At 41.0% G+C, this 20,377-nt stretch overlaps 1 protein-coding gene across 3 annotated transcripts in view; it reads left to right on the forward strand.

The window, feature by feature from the left end:
- The first annotated feature begins 936 nt into the window (after positions 1 to 936).
- LOC103698675 (protein SEMI-ROLLED LEAF 2-like) overlaps positions 937 to 20,377 on the forward strand; it is a 29,157-nt gene continuing 9,716 nt past the window's right edge. The window contains exons 1-11 of one of the 3 annotated variants that reach the window (XM_039122334.3): positions 937 to 1,142; positions 1,314 to 1,521; positions 2,644 to 2,718; positions 2,787 to 2,902; positions 3,852 to 3,966; positions 4,755 to 4,880; positions 4,987 to 5,034; positions 5,733 to 5,935; positions 6,760 to 6,956; positions 18,904 to 19,187; positions 19,363 to 19,512. In XM_039122334.3, the coding sequence (XP_038978262.1) occupies positions 1,387 to 1,521; positions 2,644 to 2,718; positions 2,787 to 2,902; positions 3,852 to 3,966; positions 4,755 to 4,880; positions 4,987 to 5,034; positions 5,733 to 5,935; positions 6,760 to 6,956; positions 18,904 to 19,187; positions 19,363 to 19,512 (1,449 nt within the window). In that variant the 5' untranslated portion in view covers positions 937 to 1,142; positions 1,314 to 1,386. Of the gene's footprint in view, positions 1,197 to 1,313; positions 1,522 to 2,643; positions 2,719 to 2,786; positions 2,903 to 3,851; positions 3,967 to 4,754; positions 4,881 to 4,986; positions 5,035 to 5,732; positions 5,936 to 6,759; positions 6,957 to 18,903; positions 19,188 to 19,362; positions 19,513 to 20,377 lie in introns of all 3 variants that reach the window. The other 2 variants (XM_088702654.2, XM_088702653.2) reach the window with 2 other exon arrangements.

Genomic DNA, 20,377 nt, shown 5'->3' on the forward strand with positions numbered 1-20,377 from the left:
AGATATTGTTTCGTTCTAGGTTTTATGAGAACTATTTTTCATGATAATAATTTTGCAAAAACATGTTTTGCTAGAACATGATTTATTGGATTTGTTATTTGGGCGGGAAAAATTGATATTAAATAAGATTTGGAAAGCTTTGAGAGAATCCATCTAAATCTCGCTCAACAACGCTTAGAAGAGTGCTGTGGCTTACAAGTTACAAGTACTGGAAAATAAATATGCTATGAGAGCTGAGGCATTTTGCATTAATTTATCATTTATTCTATAACAAAACTTAGTAATATATATATGCACATATAGTTCAAAAAATAATTAGCTAAAGACCAGGCATCCACTTGTCAAGTTGAAAAACCCAACAAAGATCCTTCCATTAGTGGTTTGGAGTTTGTGAAACATACAATGACAGCCAATTCACAAGGTCTCTCATAGGCACTCAATTGGTGGACCCTCTTCTGGCCATCCCACGCTTTATTCTCAAGCATTAGAGATTTCTAAGGCTCATGCCATTATAAATCAAATTAGGTTGCCACTGACCATGACACGCAAACCAATGCAGTGTTAGCGGACCTTACATTACATTACCAACTAAAACGGCCAAACTATATCTTAATTAAACTATTAAGCAAGATTACATTAAAGCAACCAATGTAATAAAAGATTGCATAGATTACATTTGTATCAAAAAAAAAAAAGGGAAAAGAAGATGATATTAAAGTAATCACATCTAGTTGCGAAAATCTATTAGATAGTGTAATAAAAATCTTTAAGAAACTTCATCCTCATTTAATTTACCAGGTGTACTCAATGAGATAACCAATATTATTAGGTAAGGACAGGCACCAATGCACCCATTCGGTAATCATGTCTTGGGTCCAAGTTTGGAAGGCTGGGGTTGGGAGCGACTTTAATTTAAGTCTAAATCAATCGCCAATAGCGGGAAAGCCAGGGAGAGTACTACAGGCCGACAGTAGCCTGCTGTCATGAGGAAATCTGAGCTTCCTTCACGTGGTCTGTTCCTCCCTGTTCTCTCTCCTTCTCTCTGTCTCAGATCTTGCCTTTTGCGCCGAAACCCCTTCTTCGCTGCCTACTCTCCCATCTCTTTGGTGGAAGAGAGCAATGGATCTGCTCTCCGGAGCACTGTAAGGCATCTCCCGAGCTCTCGGCGGGCGTTCTCTTTTTGCGGTTTCGTTTTTGTTCGTTTTTCTTGGATTTTCCCGGGGTTTTCTGGTTGTTTTCGCTTCCTGAGCTGCTTCGGCTTCTTGAGTTGGTTCGGTGATCTCTTTTTTGGGTTTGTTTCGTCTTTTGAACAGGTAAGGTGGGATCTTGGTGGGTTCTTTCTTTCTTCTCTTGGGTTCTTTGTCGAGGGTGGTCTTGGTTCTTGAAATGGGTTTTATGTCGAGAAAGATTCTCCCCGCGTGTGGGAATATGTGTGTTTGCTGCCCGGCGCTGCGGCCGAGCTCCCGGCGACCCGTCAAGCGGTACAAGAAATTGCTCGCGGAGATCTTCCCCAAAAACCTTGTAAGCATTGCGTGCCTCTGCTCATTTTTCAGTCAATCGGATGCTTTTTTGGTTTGTGCTTGTTTAATTTTGTAGGAAGTTAATGGCATTGTTGTGTTTTGTCGGGGTTTCGCCGGTTATTCGTTATTTGTGTAGTTCAAGTTCTAATTGAAGAGCGTGTGGTTTTTTTGAGGGAGCTGTGTTCTAATTCTCGCTTCTGGATTGAAAGAGACTGGTATAATGATTCAAAAAATGCGGTAGTTTTCTGGGTCTTGAAAGAAAAAATAGATTCTTGGTTAAGGTTTATCTGCTCGTTCGGTCGATTTATTGAGTTACTCCATAATGAGTAGTTTCGTGTTGGATGATTCGATGTTCACTGAGTACCATAAAAGAGGAAACCTTTCCATAGCCTAGGCATGGGTTTAAGATTTCAAAATAAACTTCCCCAGTACTCAAGTGTAGTTTTGTCAGCCATGGAGGAGAGCTCAGGGCCTTCCATGCTATTGTTAATCCTATGATGGATACATTTATTTTCTCTTCAAACACGTAGAGTGTTGGTTTATATCTTCTAACATTGGATTTTCTATGTACGAAGATATGTAACTCATGCATCATGGAGCATTTTGAGTTTTGTTTTTTTTTCCTTTTTCTTTTTGTAGTTTTTAAACCCCAGGGATATATGTCTTTTCAGTTTTCTTTGCTCCTTGACTTTCTGACTTCTTGACATTTCTCATTCTGTTTGTACACTTTCAGATTTCTTGGCAGCATCCTCTTGTTGGTCACATTTATATCCATGTGAAGATGTTAGAGCTAATAAATACCGGAGACAACATCTGTTCTTTTAGAGAGAAATCTATCCTCTAGTTTCTGTTGTATCTCAGTCTTGGTTTATCTTTGACCTAGTAGATCACTTTTTGGCCAGTAATATAATAGAACATTCATTTGAGGAACCTGCAGGATTCAGTGTAAAGGGTAAATAATTCCATGTAAGGTAACATGCACCATCTTACATGAGGTATACAGTGAACAATTCTTTGACCTGCATCTTCATGTGTTCATTCCATTTCAACGATGTATGTGTTTTAGTTTTTATACTACCTGCATCTAGAAAACACTAGCATAATTATTTGTTTCCATTTGTAGGATGGTACCCCAAATGAAAGAAAAATTATGAAACTATGTGAATATGCTGCGAAGAATCCACTTCGCATCCCAAAGGTATGGTGTTCTGGCTTAAGTATGAAGAATTTGAATAGTTACTTTTTGTGACCTTTTTTCCTGAGTAGATTGCAAAGTTTCTGGAACAAAGGAGCTACAAAGAACTGCGGTCTGAGCATATCAACTTTGTTAAAATTATTACAGAAGCCTACAGTAAATTGCTCTACATTTGTAAAGAACAGATGTAAGTTGTGGATTATATTGATACTGCATTTGAATTACTAATTTTAACCTTCTTGATTATTGGTCTTAAGCATATCTCTTGTTTAAGCTGGTTCAGTAATTGGCTAATTGCTTTACCACAATTTAAACTACTTCTTGATGCCACTCTCCTCCATATCATTGAAGAATTTGCTCGTGCTTTCCTGATTGCCTCAATCTCATGTAAAAGAAGCTTCACTTGTCCCTTTTTTTTTCACAAAATCTTTTCCAATATCATCCTTTGACGTCTAAAAAAGACAAAGGTCCCTATATTTTCTTAGATTTTCCATCCCAAAAACACTATGTCGAACTATAAATTTCATAGTTATTTCCAGAATGGCTTAAATAATTGGATTATCATAAGATTTCACAAAGAGTGCAAGCATTCATGTGTAATAGTGCATATTAAAGATGCGACTATTGATGAAAAACAACAGAGGCTTGTCAACAGTCCTCAAACTGCAAATGCATCGAACACTCATTCGCCGCTCAATATATCTCATTCCTCTGAAAGCGCAATATAATTGCAACTAGTTATGCAAGCCGGATGCTAATCCTTGTGCAGCTCCAGTTGGCTGCTGTAATTCCCCAAAACATAACATTTGGTTATACTAAGGATTTGAAACTTCCGTTTATTTTCATAGTTATATGCATTTTACTACATTTAGGTGATGAGATGTACTTATCCTTAAAATATAGCCCTTTTTTCCTTATATATTTTGTGATGTGAAAAATTGTCATATGATCTTGAGATATTGGAATGGCACATGCATCAACACATTTAATAAATCCTAATGTTCTGCCCTCTCTGTGTATTATACTGCTGTTATCATAAAATTGTGGGGCTTTCATGTGCATGCATGATTAATGCAGAGCCATTTGGTTATAAATCTTCACAACCTTTTCTTTACTGTATACTTGTCTTGGCACAGGGCATATTTTGCTATCAGCCTGTTGAATGTCATTATTGAGCTTCTGGACAACAAGCAGCGAGACAGTGTCCAAATTCTTGGATGCCAAACTTTGACGAAATTCATTTGTAGTCAGGTGAATTTTGATACTTCTCAGATGCTAGTTTCTTATATTATTTTAGATTTTAAGATCTTGCAATAGCTGGCTGCCAGCATGTACTTCGCATGTCAAGAAATGTCTCTAACTTGCTTACAGAAAGTTCTAACCATTAGGCCCACTGCTTGACTGCTCTATGAATTCCATGGCTAAGACATTAATATAAAGTGGAGATTATGGTATTGGTTTCCTTCCAGTTAGCACCTGTTTCTACTGTAATGCAGCATACATTCTCTAACAAATACAATGAGACAAGTCATATTTCCAACTTATCAGACCTGAACTTCTAAATAAATGTTCTTTGCAATATTAATTTATTCGGTAGTGTTATGTTGATGTTATTTTGGGTTTTGTGTCATTGATATTGGTGGGGCATACATGTTCGGTAGTGTTTACGGACATCAAGAGCATTTATAGTATTATTCATCGTGCATGATATATTTATGTTAATATGGTGCTCACAAGATGGGATTATTTTGTTCTTAGCAGTAAAACTGGGCCTATATATCTTTTCATGCAAGTACCTAGCGCAATATAATCTGTTTACCATTGTGTATGGGAAGTTTTTTTTTCTGATGGCTACCAAAATTTGTCAATTTTATGCTCCTAATTTGAAACGCCTTTTTGATTTTGCTCCATTTCTTTGCTAATGCTAATAGTCTTCAGTTATCGTATCTCGGTTTGACCATTTTACCTGTGCAACACTTCTTGTGATTTCTTTTTATGTTTTTGGTTTCTCATGTAATTCTTGACTAATATATGAACAGGCAGATAGTACATATGCACGCAATATTGAATGCTTAGTTCGAAAAGTATGTGTGCTCGCTTATAGGCAAGGGGAAGAACAGAAAAGTCTCCTGCAGGCTGCAAGCTTGCAATGCCTCTCAGCAATGGTTAATTCTTTTCATTTGATGCATATTTAGTGACTTCGTATGTTTGTTCTTAATGCTGTTGAATACATTTTCGATATCTCAATTACAGTTGTTCCTTCTTTTGCAGATTTGGTTCATGACTGAGTATTCTTACATTTTTACTGATTTTGATGAGGTGGGTGTGTTCTTTTTTTGGTGTCAATTAATTTTTTTGAAGATTTGTATTGATATATGGTTTTAATTTCAAACTATCTTCTAGACAATTGTTTTGATTTATGATTCTTATTTCTTTATGCAAACTGTCATTGTATAATTACCTCAGAAAACCACCTTGCTCCACACATAGGCTTTTCATGAATCATCATTCAGAATTAAGTTTTTTTTTTCTTTTTTTGGTTTTCGAAGGGAAAAAAGAACAGACAAATATTTGGTTCCCTTTGCTTCAACTTCTTACCCAGAACATTTTTCTGGGGATGGCTACCTTTTCATTTCAGTCTGACACTCGTGCACCTGTTGCTTTACACTTAGTCTGTTCTGGTTGAGCAGCATTTGTTGCCACATTTATCTTCACTAGCATTTACTTGGTCAAACGTCTATTTTGTTGCATTTTCATTTTTAATCCCCTTCTGCAAAATAAAATAACAAAAAGATGATATAAGGTGTATGGGCAGAGTGTTCAGGATAACAACTGCTTCTGTGGAGGCTGTGGTCTGATGCCTTAAAACCCTTAAGAAGCCATTTTGACCATGTCAATCAATTCGTTGTAGAGTTGATTTAGGTTTTTTTATATTTTGTATAAATTCTGGTTTCTTGGTCTAAGCACAACAATAATACTGATGAATTCAGTTTTTTGATGCCTTGGCTCTGTTTCAGATCATCCATGCTATTCTTGAAAACTATCAAGCTGATGACCACATTGACATTGATAATGAAAGAAGTGACTCACACCATAACTGGGTTGATGAAGTAGTTAGATCTGAGGCAAGAGCTGGTGTAACTCTTGGGAAGGATGTCAACCTAAGCACTACAAGCTTAAGGCCACATTCAGTTCCTAGGGATTCTGCCATGCTAACGAGGTAATGAACTGCTAATAGATGTATTACCGTGGAACTCATCAATGTTCTATTAAAAAATTAAAGAGAGATTCTTCCATAACACATTTAGTTGCCTTTTTCTCATTTTTGTCCCATGCTGTTTTGTTCATTCTCATACCATTCGGCAGTTCTCTCCTTATATCTAATTGTAAGAAGAAATTACAAACAATCTCAGAATGAAATACTTGGGAGAAGGTACAAAAGGAACAACCCCCATGCAAGGGTGTATGTGTATGCGCGCCTGTGCAGGGGAAGAAAGTGGATTATCACCCTTTTTCCATTTACAAAGTGTAAAGAGAAACAAAAAACCATCGGCTGAACAGTGTTGGCATGCATCCTTACGGTTTTGATAGGAATTCATAGGTGAGCACTGTTGTGTGCATGCTCACAAATTCACTTGCTCCATTTTGATGACACATCAGAAAGAATCTTCTTGTACCAGCTTTCTAGACATATTTATCATAATATGGATAGATCTGTAAATGATCATCTCCTTCATGCTTGCCTTTAACTTGTAACAGGTTAATGGTGCAGTTTCCTCATAATAGCAATGCTTCCACTAGGGGGCACAAAGGGAATAAAATGTAAAAAAGCTTGAAAATATTTATCATTCCTGCATCATCTGTCCTTGCTATACCATTTTACCTTGGAATAGATCTTCAAGACATTTTGTGCACTAGATGGCCCTTATTATGTTTAGAATAATGTTATACGAAAATAATGATATTCTGTCATATCACTTTAAATATTTTTTTATTCTTTTACTCCTAAAATAAAGTAGTTTTTATTAATCACTGTTTATGTAGGGAGGAGCGTGAATCTCCAGAAGTGTGGTCACAGATTTGTGTACGGAAGCTTGCTGAAATGGCTAAAGAAAGCACCACAATGCGTTGTGTATTGGATCCAATGCTTGCTTACTTTGACACAGGAAAACATTGGGCTTCTCGACATGGATTGGCTTTGTTTGTTTTATCTGACATGACTTACTCAGAAAAGAGCTCAGGTAATTTTGCTCACATATTGTTTTTTACATTTTTTGGCAGGCGCTATATTCGTTAGAAAATTGAATGTGGTTTATTTTATAGAGTTGGCAAATTGATGCTTGTTGGAAACTATAGACTCCATTTATGAATCTTGATAATCTTCTTTGTGAAAAAAGATAATGTTGTTCCATTGAGCATTTTGAAGCTTGAAACTTTTTGAGCAATGCACGAATTGTCACGCCCCGAACCCGGGGCCCGGGGCGCGAGCAGACGCCGCGCACCTGCAGGGCGGACCCCGCAGGCACGCAAGGCAGATAGATCAGATCAACCATCAATTACTATTTAAAGATGAATTCCAGTTTTCATATCAAATGTCCATATATATACATAAGACAAAAGAAAATCCATATCTACTAGCTAACTACATCATGATCTCTCCATCCCGTAATCCCTACAATCATATGTCATCACCTGCAAAAATGTAAATAATAGGAGTGAGCTAACAGCTCAGTAGGCAACATCATGCAGTAAAGTCATCATATAACATGTCGTCATGCATATAAAAGCAACTAAACTCAGGAATCCAAAAATCCACACGATAATCCGTAAACCCGATCCGAGACTCAAAATAACTCAACCGCATGACTACGGCCACATCACCCAGTGGCATGGTTACACCGAAGTGCCAATACAACTCTCCGAAGAGCCGCTCCACTGAGCCAACGCACCACTGTGCCGCACCCCCTGGTGCCAAACTCACGCTCCACTGAGCCAACGCACCACTGTGCCGCACCCCCTGGTGCCAAACTCACGCTCCACTGAGCCGCTCCGAAGAGCAAAATGCACCCCTGTGCCGCCACTATTCTATCACCGGTGGTCGCGGTGTCGGAACTAGTTCCTCAGTACAAGTCGACAGGGCCAACGTATCATCCCATTGGCGGGGCCTAGACTATAGTCACGCGGATTTTAAAAATCATTAAATCAACTTTCTGTATCAAAGTCATAATCATACTCCCAACAGTAAAGCACATAACAATTTATGAAATTAAATATTTAATTCTAAATCTAACAATAATGCCAATAATAAATTAATAAATCAACATATGCAAGATACATGTTAAATTCTACTTTAAAGCAATAGGTCACCTACTTGGGTTCGCTTAAAAATTCCTGCCACAGATATCACGAACCCCTGATTAAACATAAATATTAATTATTTAATTAATTAAGAAACATAATTTAAACTAATTCCAACCCCTTAAACTCCTAAGTCCATAGATGCAAGAATGGGCCCCTAAGATCAAACATAGACCCTAAAATCAGAACCCTTTAAACCCAAGTCAATTGTGGCCCAACACAGATTAGGCCCAATTGAACCAAACCAGATAACAGGTTCAGATCAGATTTCGGGCCCAACCCAAACCAGCCCACAGATCCAATCAGGCCCAACTCAGCCCAAGAACAGTTCCCTAGCCCAAACCAGATCTGATCAGACCAGATCAGATCAAATCTTAATGAACCAGATTATCCTCACATCAGGCTAACCCAAATTCCTGACTCAGATTCAGACCCTAATCAAAACCCATTCACTCAAACCCAGATCGAACCCAATTCACGGAGTAGGTGGAACCGGTTCACAGTTTAAACCCGGTTCAAGGTCTGGTTCACAAGTGAGGCACGGATCTCAAAGCAAGAAAAAACCCAGGCCGAATAAAGAAGAAGAAGAAGAAAGAGAAGAAGAAGAAGGAAGAGAAGAAGAAGAAGAAGAAGAAGAGGAAAGGAAGAAGGGAGGGAGGGGGTGGCTGGTGGTTTCGGTCGGCCCTCGGCGGCGGTGCTCGGCCAGCCGCCGCCGGCTACCCCACCTTCACAGGTGGCGCCGGACGGGAAGAAGAAGAGAAGAAGGAGAAGAAGAAAAGGAAGAAAGAGAGGGAGGTCGGGGCTGGGAAGCCCGGCCCCCGTTCGCCACCTCCGGCCGAACTCATCTCGGCCGGATTGACCCCGGCCGCCGTCGGCCGGCCGAATCTCACAAAGAAAATTCCCCGAAACAGGGGAAGTAAAACCCACTGATTTCCCATCGTTTCTCTCCTTTAAATCCATAAAAAAATAGATCTATGTTGTCTTGCTCACCTCCGGTCTTCGACGAGTGGCGGCTCCGGTGGCGATGGCGGCTCCGGCGACGACGGTGGCTCCGGCGGAAGAGGGAAAAGCTTAAATTTTTAGAGGGGTGAGGAGGGATGGGGCTCCTCTGAGGGTTTCTCAACCCTTTTCACGAAGAGAGAGAGGAAGAGAGGGGGTTTGCGGGAGATTCGCGGGCCGTTCGGCCGGCGTGGTCGTCGTGGGGATGACCACGATGAACCAACTGAAGTCGGCACTCCTTGCCGACTTCAGTCGGATCTTCACACTCTAACCAACTAAAAAGAAATTTCGTCCTCGAAATTAAAACATACCTCAATTCGAGAACAAGGCAGGAAACTTCTCTCTCATCTCCTCTTCCAGCTTCCAGGTAGCTTCTCTCTCACTATGATTGCTCCACTGCACTTTTACATAAGGAATCGTGCGCCTCCTCAAAACTTGGTCCTTCCTATCCACTATACGGATAGGCTGCTCAACATAAGAAAGATCTGCACGGAGCTGTAAAGGTGCTACTTCAATCACATGACTTGGATCAGCAATATACCTTCTCAACATAGAGACATGGAAAACAGAATGGACCCCCGATAAAGCAGGTGGAAGTGCCAGCTTATAAGCAACAGCTCCAACTCTCTCGAGAATCTCGAATGGTCCCACATATCTCGGGCTGAGCTTACCCCGAACTCCAAATCGCATTACCCCTTTAGAAGGGGACACTCTGAGAAAAACATGATCTCCGATTTGGAATTCCAGATCCCGCCTCCTGATATCAGCATAACTCCACTGAACCTTCTCCACTGTCTGCTGTGAGCTGCCCGAAGTCGTTCTCTGATCAGCTGAACCTTCTCCACTGTCTGCTGAATAATCTCTGGACCCAGAATTTTCCTCTCCCCCACATCATCCCAACAGATAGGTGATCTACACTTCCTACCATACAACGCCTCATAAGGAGTCATCTGAATACTTGCCTGGTAGCTATTATTATAAGCAAACTCTACCAACGACAAATGATGATCCCAAGAACCCCTCATATCAATAGAACAGGCTCTCAGCATATCCTCTAGAATCTGAATGGTCCTCTCGGACTGCCCATCTGTCTGTGGATGAAAAGCTGTACTGAAGCTAAGAGTGGTTCCCAAAGCTTTGTGCAAACTGCCCCAGAAATGAGCCACAAATCGGGAGTCTCTGTCAGACACTATGGATACTGGAACTCCATGCAGCCGCACGATCTGCTCAATGTACAACTCTGCAAATCTCTCTAGTGTCATCCCAGTCTTAAATGCTAGGAAATGTGCTGATTTGGTCAATCTGTCTACAATCACCCAGACTGAATCATTACCTCTGAGGGTACGAGGTAACCCTGACACAAAATCCATAGTAATATGCTCCCACTTCCACTCTGGGATCGGTAGGGGCTGAAGCATACCAGCTGGTCTCTGATGCTCAATCTTAACTTGCTGACAAGTTAAGCATTGAGATACAAATTGGGCAATCTCTCTCTTCATATTGTTCCACCAGAACACAACTTTCAAATCCCTATACATTTTTGTACTACCAAGATGCACTGTATATCCCGTACTGTGAGCCTCCTCCAAAATTTCCTTCTTCAGTCTAGGATCATCTGGAACACAAACTCTGCCCATGAACCTCAATGAGCCATCCTCATGTATATGAAAATCAGGCTGAGATCCAGACTCAACATCTTTCTGGATCTTCTGAAGCCGAGAGTCATCCACTTGCGCTGCCTTAATTCTGTCAATGAGTGTAGGCTGGACTCGCAAGTTTGCCAACTTCAAGGTAGCATCCTGCAGATATACCTCTATTTCTGCCCTCCTCAGATCCTCCAGGATATTTCTCTGAGTAGTAATCAAGGCTGCAACATTTCCTGAAGATTTTCTACTTAGAGCATCTGCTACCACATTTGCCTTCCCAGGGTGATAATGTATAGATAAATCATAATCCTTCAGTAATTCCAGCCACCTTCTCTGTCTCATGTTCAGCTCCTTCTGAGTGAAAAGATATTTTAGACTTTTGTGATCAGTGAATACCTGGCATGTCTCTCCATACAAATAATGTCTCCAGATCTTTAAGGCAAACACCACAGCTGCAAGCTCAAGATCATGAGTGGGATAATTCTCTTCATAGGGCTTGAGCTGTCGGGAGGCATAAGCAATAACTTTTCCATTCTGCATTAGCACACAACCCAAACCCTTCTTGGAAGCATCACTGTAAATGGTAAAATCAGTACCGGTAACTGGTAGGGTCAGAATAGGTGCTGATACTAGACGGTGTTTCAATTCCGTGAAGCTCTTCTCACACTGATCCGACCATTCAAACTTCACTCCTTTGCGAGTGAGTCGAGTCAGGGGTCCGGCAATACTAGAGAAGCCCTCCACAAACCTTCTGTAATAACCGGCTAGTCCAAGGAAACTGCGAATCTCAGACGCATTACTCGGTCTGCTCCAGTCAACCACAGCTTCAATCTTCTTTGGGTCAACCATAATTCCATCCTTAGAGATAACATGCCCCAAAAACATCACCCTGTCCAACCAAAATTCACATTTCTTTAATTTACCATACAACTGATTCTGCCTCAGAGTCTCCAAAACAATCTTCAAGTGATGCTCATGCTCTGCCTGACTCCTTGAATATATCAGAATATCATCAATAAATACTATCACAAATTTATCCAGAAAAGGCTTAAACACTCTGTTCATCAGGTCCATAAATGCTGCTGGTGCATTAGTCAAACCAAAAGGCATCACAAGAAACTCATAGTGTCCATATCTGGTACGGAAGGCAGTCTTGGCTATGTCAGACTCCTTTATCCTCAGCTGATGATATCCAGATCGAAGATCAATTTTGGAAAATACCTGAGCACCCTGAAGCTGGTCAAATAAATCATCGATCCGGGGTAGAGGGTACCTATTCTTAATAGTCACCTTATTGATTTTTCGGTAATCAATACACAGTCTCATGCTACCATCTTTCTTCCTTACAAATAATACTGGGGCACCCCAAGGAGAGACACTAGGTCGAATGAAACCCAGATCCAATAGCTCCTGTAATTGGTCCTTCAGCTCCTTTAGTTCAGCAGGGGCCATTCTATAAGGAGCTTTAGACAAAGGTGCAATACCAGGGATTATATCAATAGCAAACTCGACATCTCTATCAGGAGGTAAGCCAGGCAGATCATCAGGAAAGACATCAGGGTACTCACTGACTACTGGTATATCTTCAATTCTCTGTTCAGATTGTTCAGAATCTGCAATTGCGGCCATGAAAATGGAAAACTCCTTTCTAAGAGATCTTATGCCCTGCATAGCAGACACTACCTGAGAAGAGACACCCCAGTCATCACCCATAAAACTGAACTCATCAATACCCGGGATCCGGAAGGTCACCCTCTTCAGAAAACAGTCTATGGTAGCGTGGTATGCAGCCAACCAATCCATACCCAAGATTACATCAAAATCATGCAGATTCATAACAATCAAATTAGCTCTCAAATCTCTACCCTCAACTAGTACTGGGCAGGAAATGCAGATCTGACTAACTGTCATCGTACCCCCAGCTGGAGTACTAATGCATAATTCCCTCTCTAAGGAAGAGTAGTGTAAATCGCACTTATGCACATATGAAGGTGAGATAAAAGAATGCGTAGCACCAGAATCAAATAACACATAAGCATAAGTGGAAGATACCAACAGTGTACCTGTCACTACAGTGTTGGATGCCTGAGCATCCTGCTGAGTCAGCGCATAAACTCGTCCCTGGGTACGAGATCCTCCTCCCCTTTGCTGCCTGGGGACAGCTGACTGGGTAGCCTGTACTGGAGTGAAGGAAGTCTGTCGTTAAGGAGCTACAGAACTCGGTGGCCTCTGCGCAGGTCTAGTACGAGGACAACTGAAAATCCTGTTACCCGGCTGACCACACCCGAAACAAACTCCAAAAACAGTCTGAGTCTGAGGGCACTCAGCTATCCGGTGGCCCTGCTGACCACACCTGAAACATGCTCCAATACCAGGCCGTGTCTGAAGACACTCAACAGCTCTATGTCCAGTCTGGCCACACCTGAAGCACACTCCTGATATCCCCCTGCGATCCGGTGCAGTCCTCCCATATGGAACTCGCTGCCCTGCTCCTGGACGGAACTGCATAGGTCGGTGCAGATGCCGCTCACCGTCAGAATCAAAGTCCCTGGTCCTCTTCGACTTCCCTTTCTGAGCATCCTGTGTCTCCTTCCAGATGATCTCCATATTTTTAGCTCTGTCAACTAGGTCATCATAATCAGTCGAGTGAACAGCAGCTAAACCCTGACGCAGGCGAGGCCTCAGTCCTTCCTCAAATCTACTCATCCTAGATTTAGGATCTTGGACAAGAGATGGTGCAAAACGGGACAACCGATCAAACTCGGCCTCATAGTCCTCCACAGTCATACTCCCCTGAGAGAGGCTCAGAAACTCCCTCTCCAGCTCCCTGATACGACTGGAAGGGAAATACTTGGAGTAGAAGGCCATGCGGAATCCCGGCCAGGTCACAGATCCTGCATCCTGCATCATAGTCCTCTCTACAGACTCCCACCAATGATGAGCCCGGTCCTGAAGCATATAGGTGGCAAATCTGATCTTCTCCTCCTCAGTACAACCCATGGCCCTGAAGGCCTTCTCCATCTCATCTATCCACCATTCGGCCTCTTGGGGATCGGTAGTTCCCTTGAAGGCCGGAGGAGCTAACTTCCTGAACTCTGCTATACTCCTCCCCTGATCTGAAGAACTAGCAGAGGGAAATAGCTGCTGTGGTCCCCTCTGCTGTCGAACTAACCCAACCACCTCTCTAATCAGCTCCATCACCTGGGTCGATCCCCCCATCCTGCTCTGCTGGCCATGATCTGGTCCATCCAGTACTGTCTGATCAGTCTCGTCCCCCTGGACTCTCTCAGTCGGATGGGAAGTGGCTGGATCACTCCCGATAGTCTCGATCAGGCGGCGAGGTGCCACACGTGCACGGCGGGGCGACATGCTGATACATACACAAATAACACAATATCAGGGTTAAATCCATCCACTGTAAAATTTTCTACTCCACTATCATTTCTTCACATGTGTCCCTATATTCCCTTTCTTTTTTTTTTCTTTTTTTTTTTAAATAACACATCATTAGTGTTGGATCCATCCACCCATAAGATTTTCTACCCCACTCTCATTTCTTTACATGTGTCCCTATATTCCTAAGTTTTTTTTTTTTTTTTTTTTTCGAATAACACATCATTAGTGTTAGATCCAACCACCCATAAGATTTTCTACCCCACTCTCATTTCTTCACATGTGACCCTATATTCCTAAGTTTTTTTTTTTAATTTATTTTTTTTAATTATTATTATTTATTATTATATTTATTATGATTCTGTTATAATGTTCCTAGTGATCTTTAACCTATGCTCTGATACCAATAAATCTGTCACGCCCCGAACCCGGGGCCCGGGGCGCGAGCAGACGCCGCGCACCTGCAGGGCGGACCCCGCAGGCACGCAAGGCAGATAGATCAGATCAACCATCAATTACTATTTAAAGATGAATTCCAGTTTTCATATCAAATGTCCATATATATATACATAAGACAAAAGAAAATCCATATCTACTAGCTAACTACATCATGATCTCTCCATCCCGTAATCCCTACAATCATATGTCATCACCTGCAAAAATGTAAATAATAGGAGTGAGCTAACAGCTCAGTAGGCAACATCATGCAGTAAAGTCATCATATAACATGTCGTCATGCATACAAAAGCAACTAAACTCAGGAATCCAAAAATCCACACGATAATCCGTAAACCCGATCCGAGACTCAAAATAACTCAACCGCATGACTACGGCCACATCACCCAGTGGCATGGTTACACCGAAGTGCCAATACAACTCTCCGAAGAGCCGTTCCACTGAGCCAACGCACCACTGTGCCGCACCCCCTGGTGCCAAACTCACGCTCCACTGAGCCAACGCACCACTGTGCCGCACCCCCTGGTGCCAAACTTACGCTCCACTGAGCCGCTCCGAAGAGCAAAATGCACCCCTGTGCCGCCACTATTCTATCACCGGTGGTCGCGGTGTCGGAACTAGTTCCTCAGTACAAGTCGACAGGGCCAACGTATCATCCCATTGGCGGGGCCTAGACTATAGTCACGCGGATTTTAAAAATCATTAAATCAACTTTCTGTATCAAAGTCATAATCATACTCCCAACAGTAAAGCACATAACAATTTATGAAATTAAATATTTAATTCTAAATCTAACAATAATGCCAATAATAAATTAATAAATCAACATATGCAAGATACATGTTAAAATTCTACTTTAAAGCAATAGGTCACCTACTTGGGTTCGCTTAAAAATTCCTGCCACAGATATCACGAACCCCTGATTAAACATAAATATTAATTATTTAATTAATTAAGAAATATAATTTAAACTAATTCCAACCCCTTAAACTCCTAAGTCCATAGATCCAAGAATGGGCCCCTAAGATCAAACATAGACCCTAAAATCAGAACCCTTTAAACCCAAGTCAATTGTGGCCCAACACAGATTAGGCCCAATTGAACCAAACCAGATAACAGGTTCAGATCAGATTTCGGGCCCAACCCAAACCAGCCCACAGATCCAATCAGGCCCAACTCAGCCCAAGAACAGTTCCCTAGCCCAAACCAGATCTGATCAGACCAGATCAGATCAAATCTTAATGAACCAGATTATCCTCACATCAGGCTAACCCAAATTCCTGACTCAGATTCAGACCCTAATCAAAATCCATTCACTCAAACCCAGATCGAACCCAATTCACGGAGTAGGTGGAACCGGTTCACAGTTTAAACCCGGTTCAAGGTCTGGTTCACAAGTGAGGCACGGATCTCAAAGCAAGAAAAAACCCAGGCCGAATAAAGAAGAAGAAGAAGAAGAAAGAGAAGAAGAAGAAGGAAGAGAAGAAGAAGAAGAAGAAGAAGAGGAAAGGAAGAAGGGAGGGAGGGGGTGGCTGGTGGTTTCGGTCGGCCCTCGGCGGCGGTGCTCGGCCAGCCGCCGCCGGCTACCCCACCTTCACAGGTGGCGCCGGACGGGAAGAAGAAGAGAAGAAGGAGAAGAAGAAAAGGAAGAAAGAGAGGGAGGTCGGGGCTGGGAAGCCCGGCCCCCGTTCGCCACCTCCGGCCGAACTCATCTCGGCCGGATTGACCCCGGCCGGCCGCCGTCGGCCGGCCGAATCTCACAAAGAAAATTCCCCGAAACAGGGGAAGTAAAACCCACTGATTTCCCATCGTTTCTCTCCTTTAAATCCATAAAAAAATAGATCTATGTTGTCTTGCTCACCTCCGGTCTTCGACGAGTGGCGGCTCCGGTGGCGATGGCGGCTCCGGCGACGACGGTGGCTCCGGCGGAAGAGGGAAAAGCTTAAATTTTTAGAGGGGTGAGGAGGGATGGGGCTCCTCTGAGGGTTTCTCAACCCTTTTCACGAAGAGAGAGAGGAAGAGAGGGGGTTTGCGGGAGATTCGCGGGCCGTTCGGCCGGCGTGGTCGTCGTGGGGATGACCACGATGAACCAACTGAAGTCGGCACTCCTTGCCGACTTCAGTCGGATCTTCACACGAATAATGATTTGACTCTTTTCTTCACATTACTAAATAATCAACTTCAGTTTGTTGAGTATGCAGCTATCCCTTTATTCTGGTATTTTTGCAGCTGTCCTTTTCGTAACATCATTATATTAGTGGTCATAAAATACTTAAGTGGGAATGGTAGCTTGAACCCGACCAGACTTGATTCATAAGGCTGGTTTCTCCGGTTGGACCTGTTTGGATTTGGAGCTAGTTTTTCAATATGGGCGCACTGGTTCATTTGGGCTTCATGCACCCTGTTTGTAATCATGTCTCAAGTCTTATATATATATTGTTTGGTATCTGGGCGCTAAATCAAACATCTTTTTTACTTTTAATTACTAGATATACGTTCCATTCTCGAACCTTGTTCAATGTATTCTATCTTCTAAATTGCTTTATTTTCCCTTTCGTAAATTTCTTTTCAAGTTCCTAATTATAATCTGTTTTCTTGAGAGAAAAGGAGGGAGGCCCACCTGCACTATAATTACTAAACAAAAAGATGCGTAGCATCAAAAAACTACAGATACATTGTTCTTGAAGGTTTCATATGATTACACTTAATGGGTTTTATTCCATGTACTTGGATTCGTGTGTGCATATGTTCTCAAACTTTTGCTGAACGCCCTTCAGAATAAAGATTCATCTTATATCATGCAGAGTGTTGTCTGTAAGACATGGAGGGATGTTTTCAGGTTAGCAGTGGCAATGGCCACCCCAGTATCCTTATCATCAAGCCACTAAATAGCCTCTTGACGAACATGTTTGATTCTCATCTCCAGTGTCGTTCAAGGAACAATAGTATTTCATTGAACATGGCCTTATAGTTAAATGTATCAGTTTTGACTTTGATCAACTAAATGCAGCCATCTCTTGGCAAGGGATCCTGCAAGGCCATTAACACTCTATAGAACATCTAAATATTGATTTTTTTTTTGAGAGAGAATCCAAATTTTGAATTCTTGATGATCTCAAATCTTGTCTTCGTAGTTAAACCACATGCATACTTTCAAGGTTTGTTTTCTCCTCACTGTTCTTTTGTTGCATTATTTGCCGTCCAAGAAATGATGCAGTGGGGGTATTCCTTGTTTATTTCATACTTATCATCACTTGGGGCATTTGCTTTTTTAGATCAAACATTGTGTTATACCTCATCTCTCATCTAGTTGGTGAAGGTGGATTTGCTTGGATATCATCAAATGGGAATAAATTATGTCATGGGCATCACACTTGGATATGGGTCCCTATTGGAGAAAATTCTTAAAAAGGATCGCGCATAGTCTTACACCTACACCCTACACTTGTACTGGGTTTGTGAACCATTGAAATTAAAACGGCAAATGCATGCCAATCTAATAAATTAGAGGCCTTGCTTTCAAGTGGGTCTTGTTACTAATGTAGACATGAGATTATGTGGAGTGCATAATACAGACTTTCTTTTCCTAGCTTATCCATCTATTTTTGTTGGCCCTTTTTTGACTCCCGTACTCTTTGCTCTTTGTTTTTCTTTAATAATATCGAAGCCTATAAAAGATAAATAACCGGAGCTTGGGAAGATATTCTAGGGAATCATCTCATACTTTCTTATTTTGATGTGAGCAGCCCTGTAAGGCATTGGCAAAAGATTGTAAAGTGGCGTATTCTCAACCAAACTCGTCTTTCATCTATGTAGTAGACATGCACAAATTGAGACTTTTTCATCTAAGAATATATTAGGATTATTTGATATTATGTATGCTCCCCCCAGGATCGTCAAGACACCAACTTGCCTTGCACTAACACTCTTGGACAAGATTAGCGTCAACAGAAGTCAATTTTGAGATTTATCAAGTCTGTAACTTTTTCTTTTCATCTTTTTGCTGCAGTAATGTGTATGATTAAGATTGTTGAAGAACATAATTTTAGCTGTTAGTCTGTGAAAATCGTGCAATCTGAAAATAATTTAATGTAACCAACATGCAGAAAAGCTTAAATGTACTTCAGAATTTATTAATTGTCAGGTCACCTTATATTGCACCTGTTAATATTTTATTCGTGCAAGTACAGTGCTGTATTTTCTTATTGCTGGATTATCTTTTTCTCTCTTTGCAAAAGCACATGTTTCATTTGCAATTCCTGTTCACCCCTACCCCATCACAGATGATTGAAGAAATTTCTAATGACTTATACTGTCTACTTTGCTTATCTTCCAGGAAATGAACAGCTGATTTTGTCTGCTATCATCAGACATCTGGACCATAAAAATGTTGTCCATGACCCTAAGACAAAATCTGATATAGTTCAGATTGCCACTATCTTGGTTCAACATCTAAGGTCACAAGCAGTAGTTGCTGAAATTGGAGCAGTTAGTGACCTGTGCAGGCATTTGAGGAAAAGTCTGCAGACATCAGTTGAATCAGCTGGACCTGAAGAATCAAATTGGAATGACTCGCTTCAAAATTCTATCGAGGATTGCCTATTGGAGATTGTTAAAGGAGTATGTTTAGTGTCTTCACTACTTTTTCTGATTGTTAATTCTGTTTAATCCATTTAGCTGCTTGATTCTGTTCACGGAAAAAATGCAACAATGTTAATTTTCTAATTCATTTTTATTGTAATATTTATTGATGTATTTGTTTGTTTATTTTCTTTTTGGAATCTCCACATGCTAGATTGGTGATGCCCGTCCACTGTTTGACATGATGGCTATAACATTGGAGAAGATGCCAGTTATCGCAGTTGTTGCTAGGGCAACAATTGGATCTTTGCTGATTCTTGCTCACATCATCTCCTTGACATCCATCCGATCACATTCACAATCAGTGAGTTCATTGTCCATCTATATTTGGTATAACACAAAAAATGGATTTTTATATGTATCAAGTGCCTTTTGAGTTAATCCTCTTAGTTTTAGGTTATGTGTCTCTATAACCTCTTAGTTTTAGATTATGTGTCTCTACAAACTCTTATAAAGAAAATCAGGTTATGATGGGCATGCTTTATGCCCAAAACTACAGCCTAACACGAGCCAAATAGCTTATTCAGTCCTTTTGAACCCATTAGACCATGGAAGATGGATGGTTCCATTTGACTTGGTGTCATGATGCTTATTTGTGGGCCATTCAATTATCAGTTTCCAATGCCTTGGCATTTTCAAGATATGCAAGGGTAACAGAGTATTTCAGTGTTTACCAATAAGTTGCCTATGTTTGATTATCCCTGTAAATGGACTATCCCACACCTTACATGGATCATTCCTTCTTTTTTGCATTTGGTTTTATATGATGGTTCTTGAAACAGTTTCAAGACTCCAAACTTATGTTTTAGAGATATACAGTGTCTATAAGTGACATCTGTCATGTATATATTGTGATGGTTGTTGACACAGTTTCAAAATTCCAAACTTAAGTTTTAGACATATACAGTGTCTATAAGTGATATCTGTCGTATATGTATTATGAAAGTTTAGCTATAACAGTGCTTTATAATAATCTTAGTAGATGTAATTTAGTGACACCACAATTCCAGAAGTATAATGCTGTTTTTCTATAGCGATATATTGAAGTACGTTTATGGAATTATGATTTTAGTGTAAAAGATTCATACTGTGATACCACTATCTTGTACCTTTTTTAACCATTGCAAACGTTAATAATGCACTTAAACGCAATATAATCTTAATTTAGA

Source organism: Phoenix dactylifera, chromosome 8 (genome assembly GCF_051530095.1).
Source record: "Phoenix dactylifera cultivar Ajwa chromosome 8, Ajwa_hap1_PhDact_Kaust_v1.1, whole genome shotgun sequence".
In the NCBI taxonomy this organism is placed as follows: Eukaryota; Viridiplantae; Streptophyta; class Magnoliopsida; order Arecales; family Arecaceae; genus Phoenix; species Phoenix dactylifera.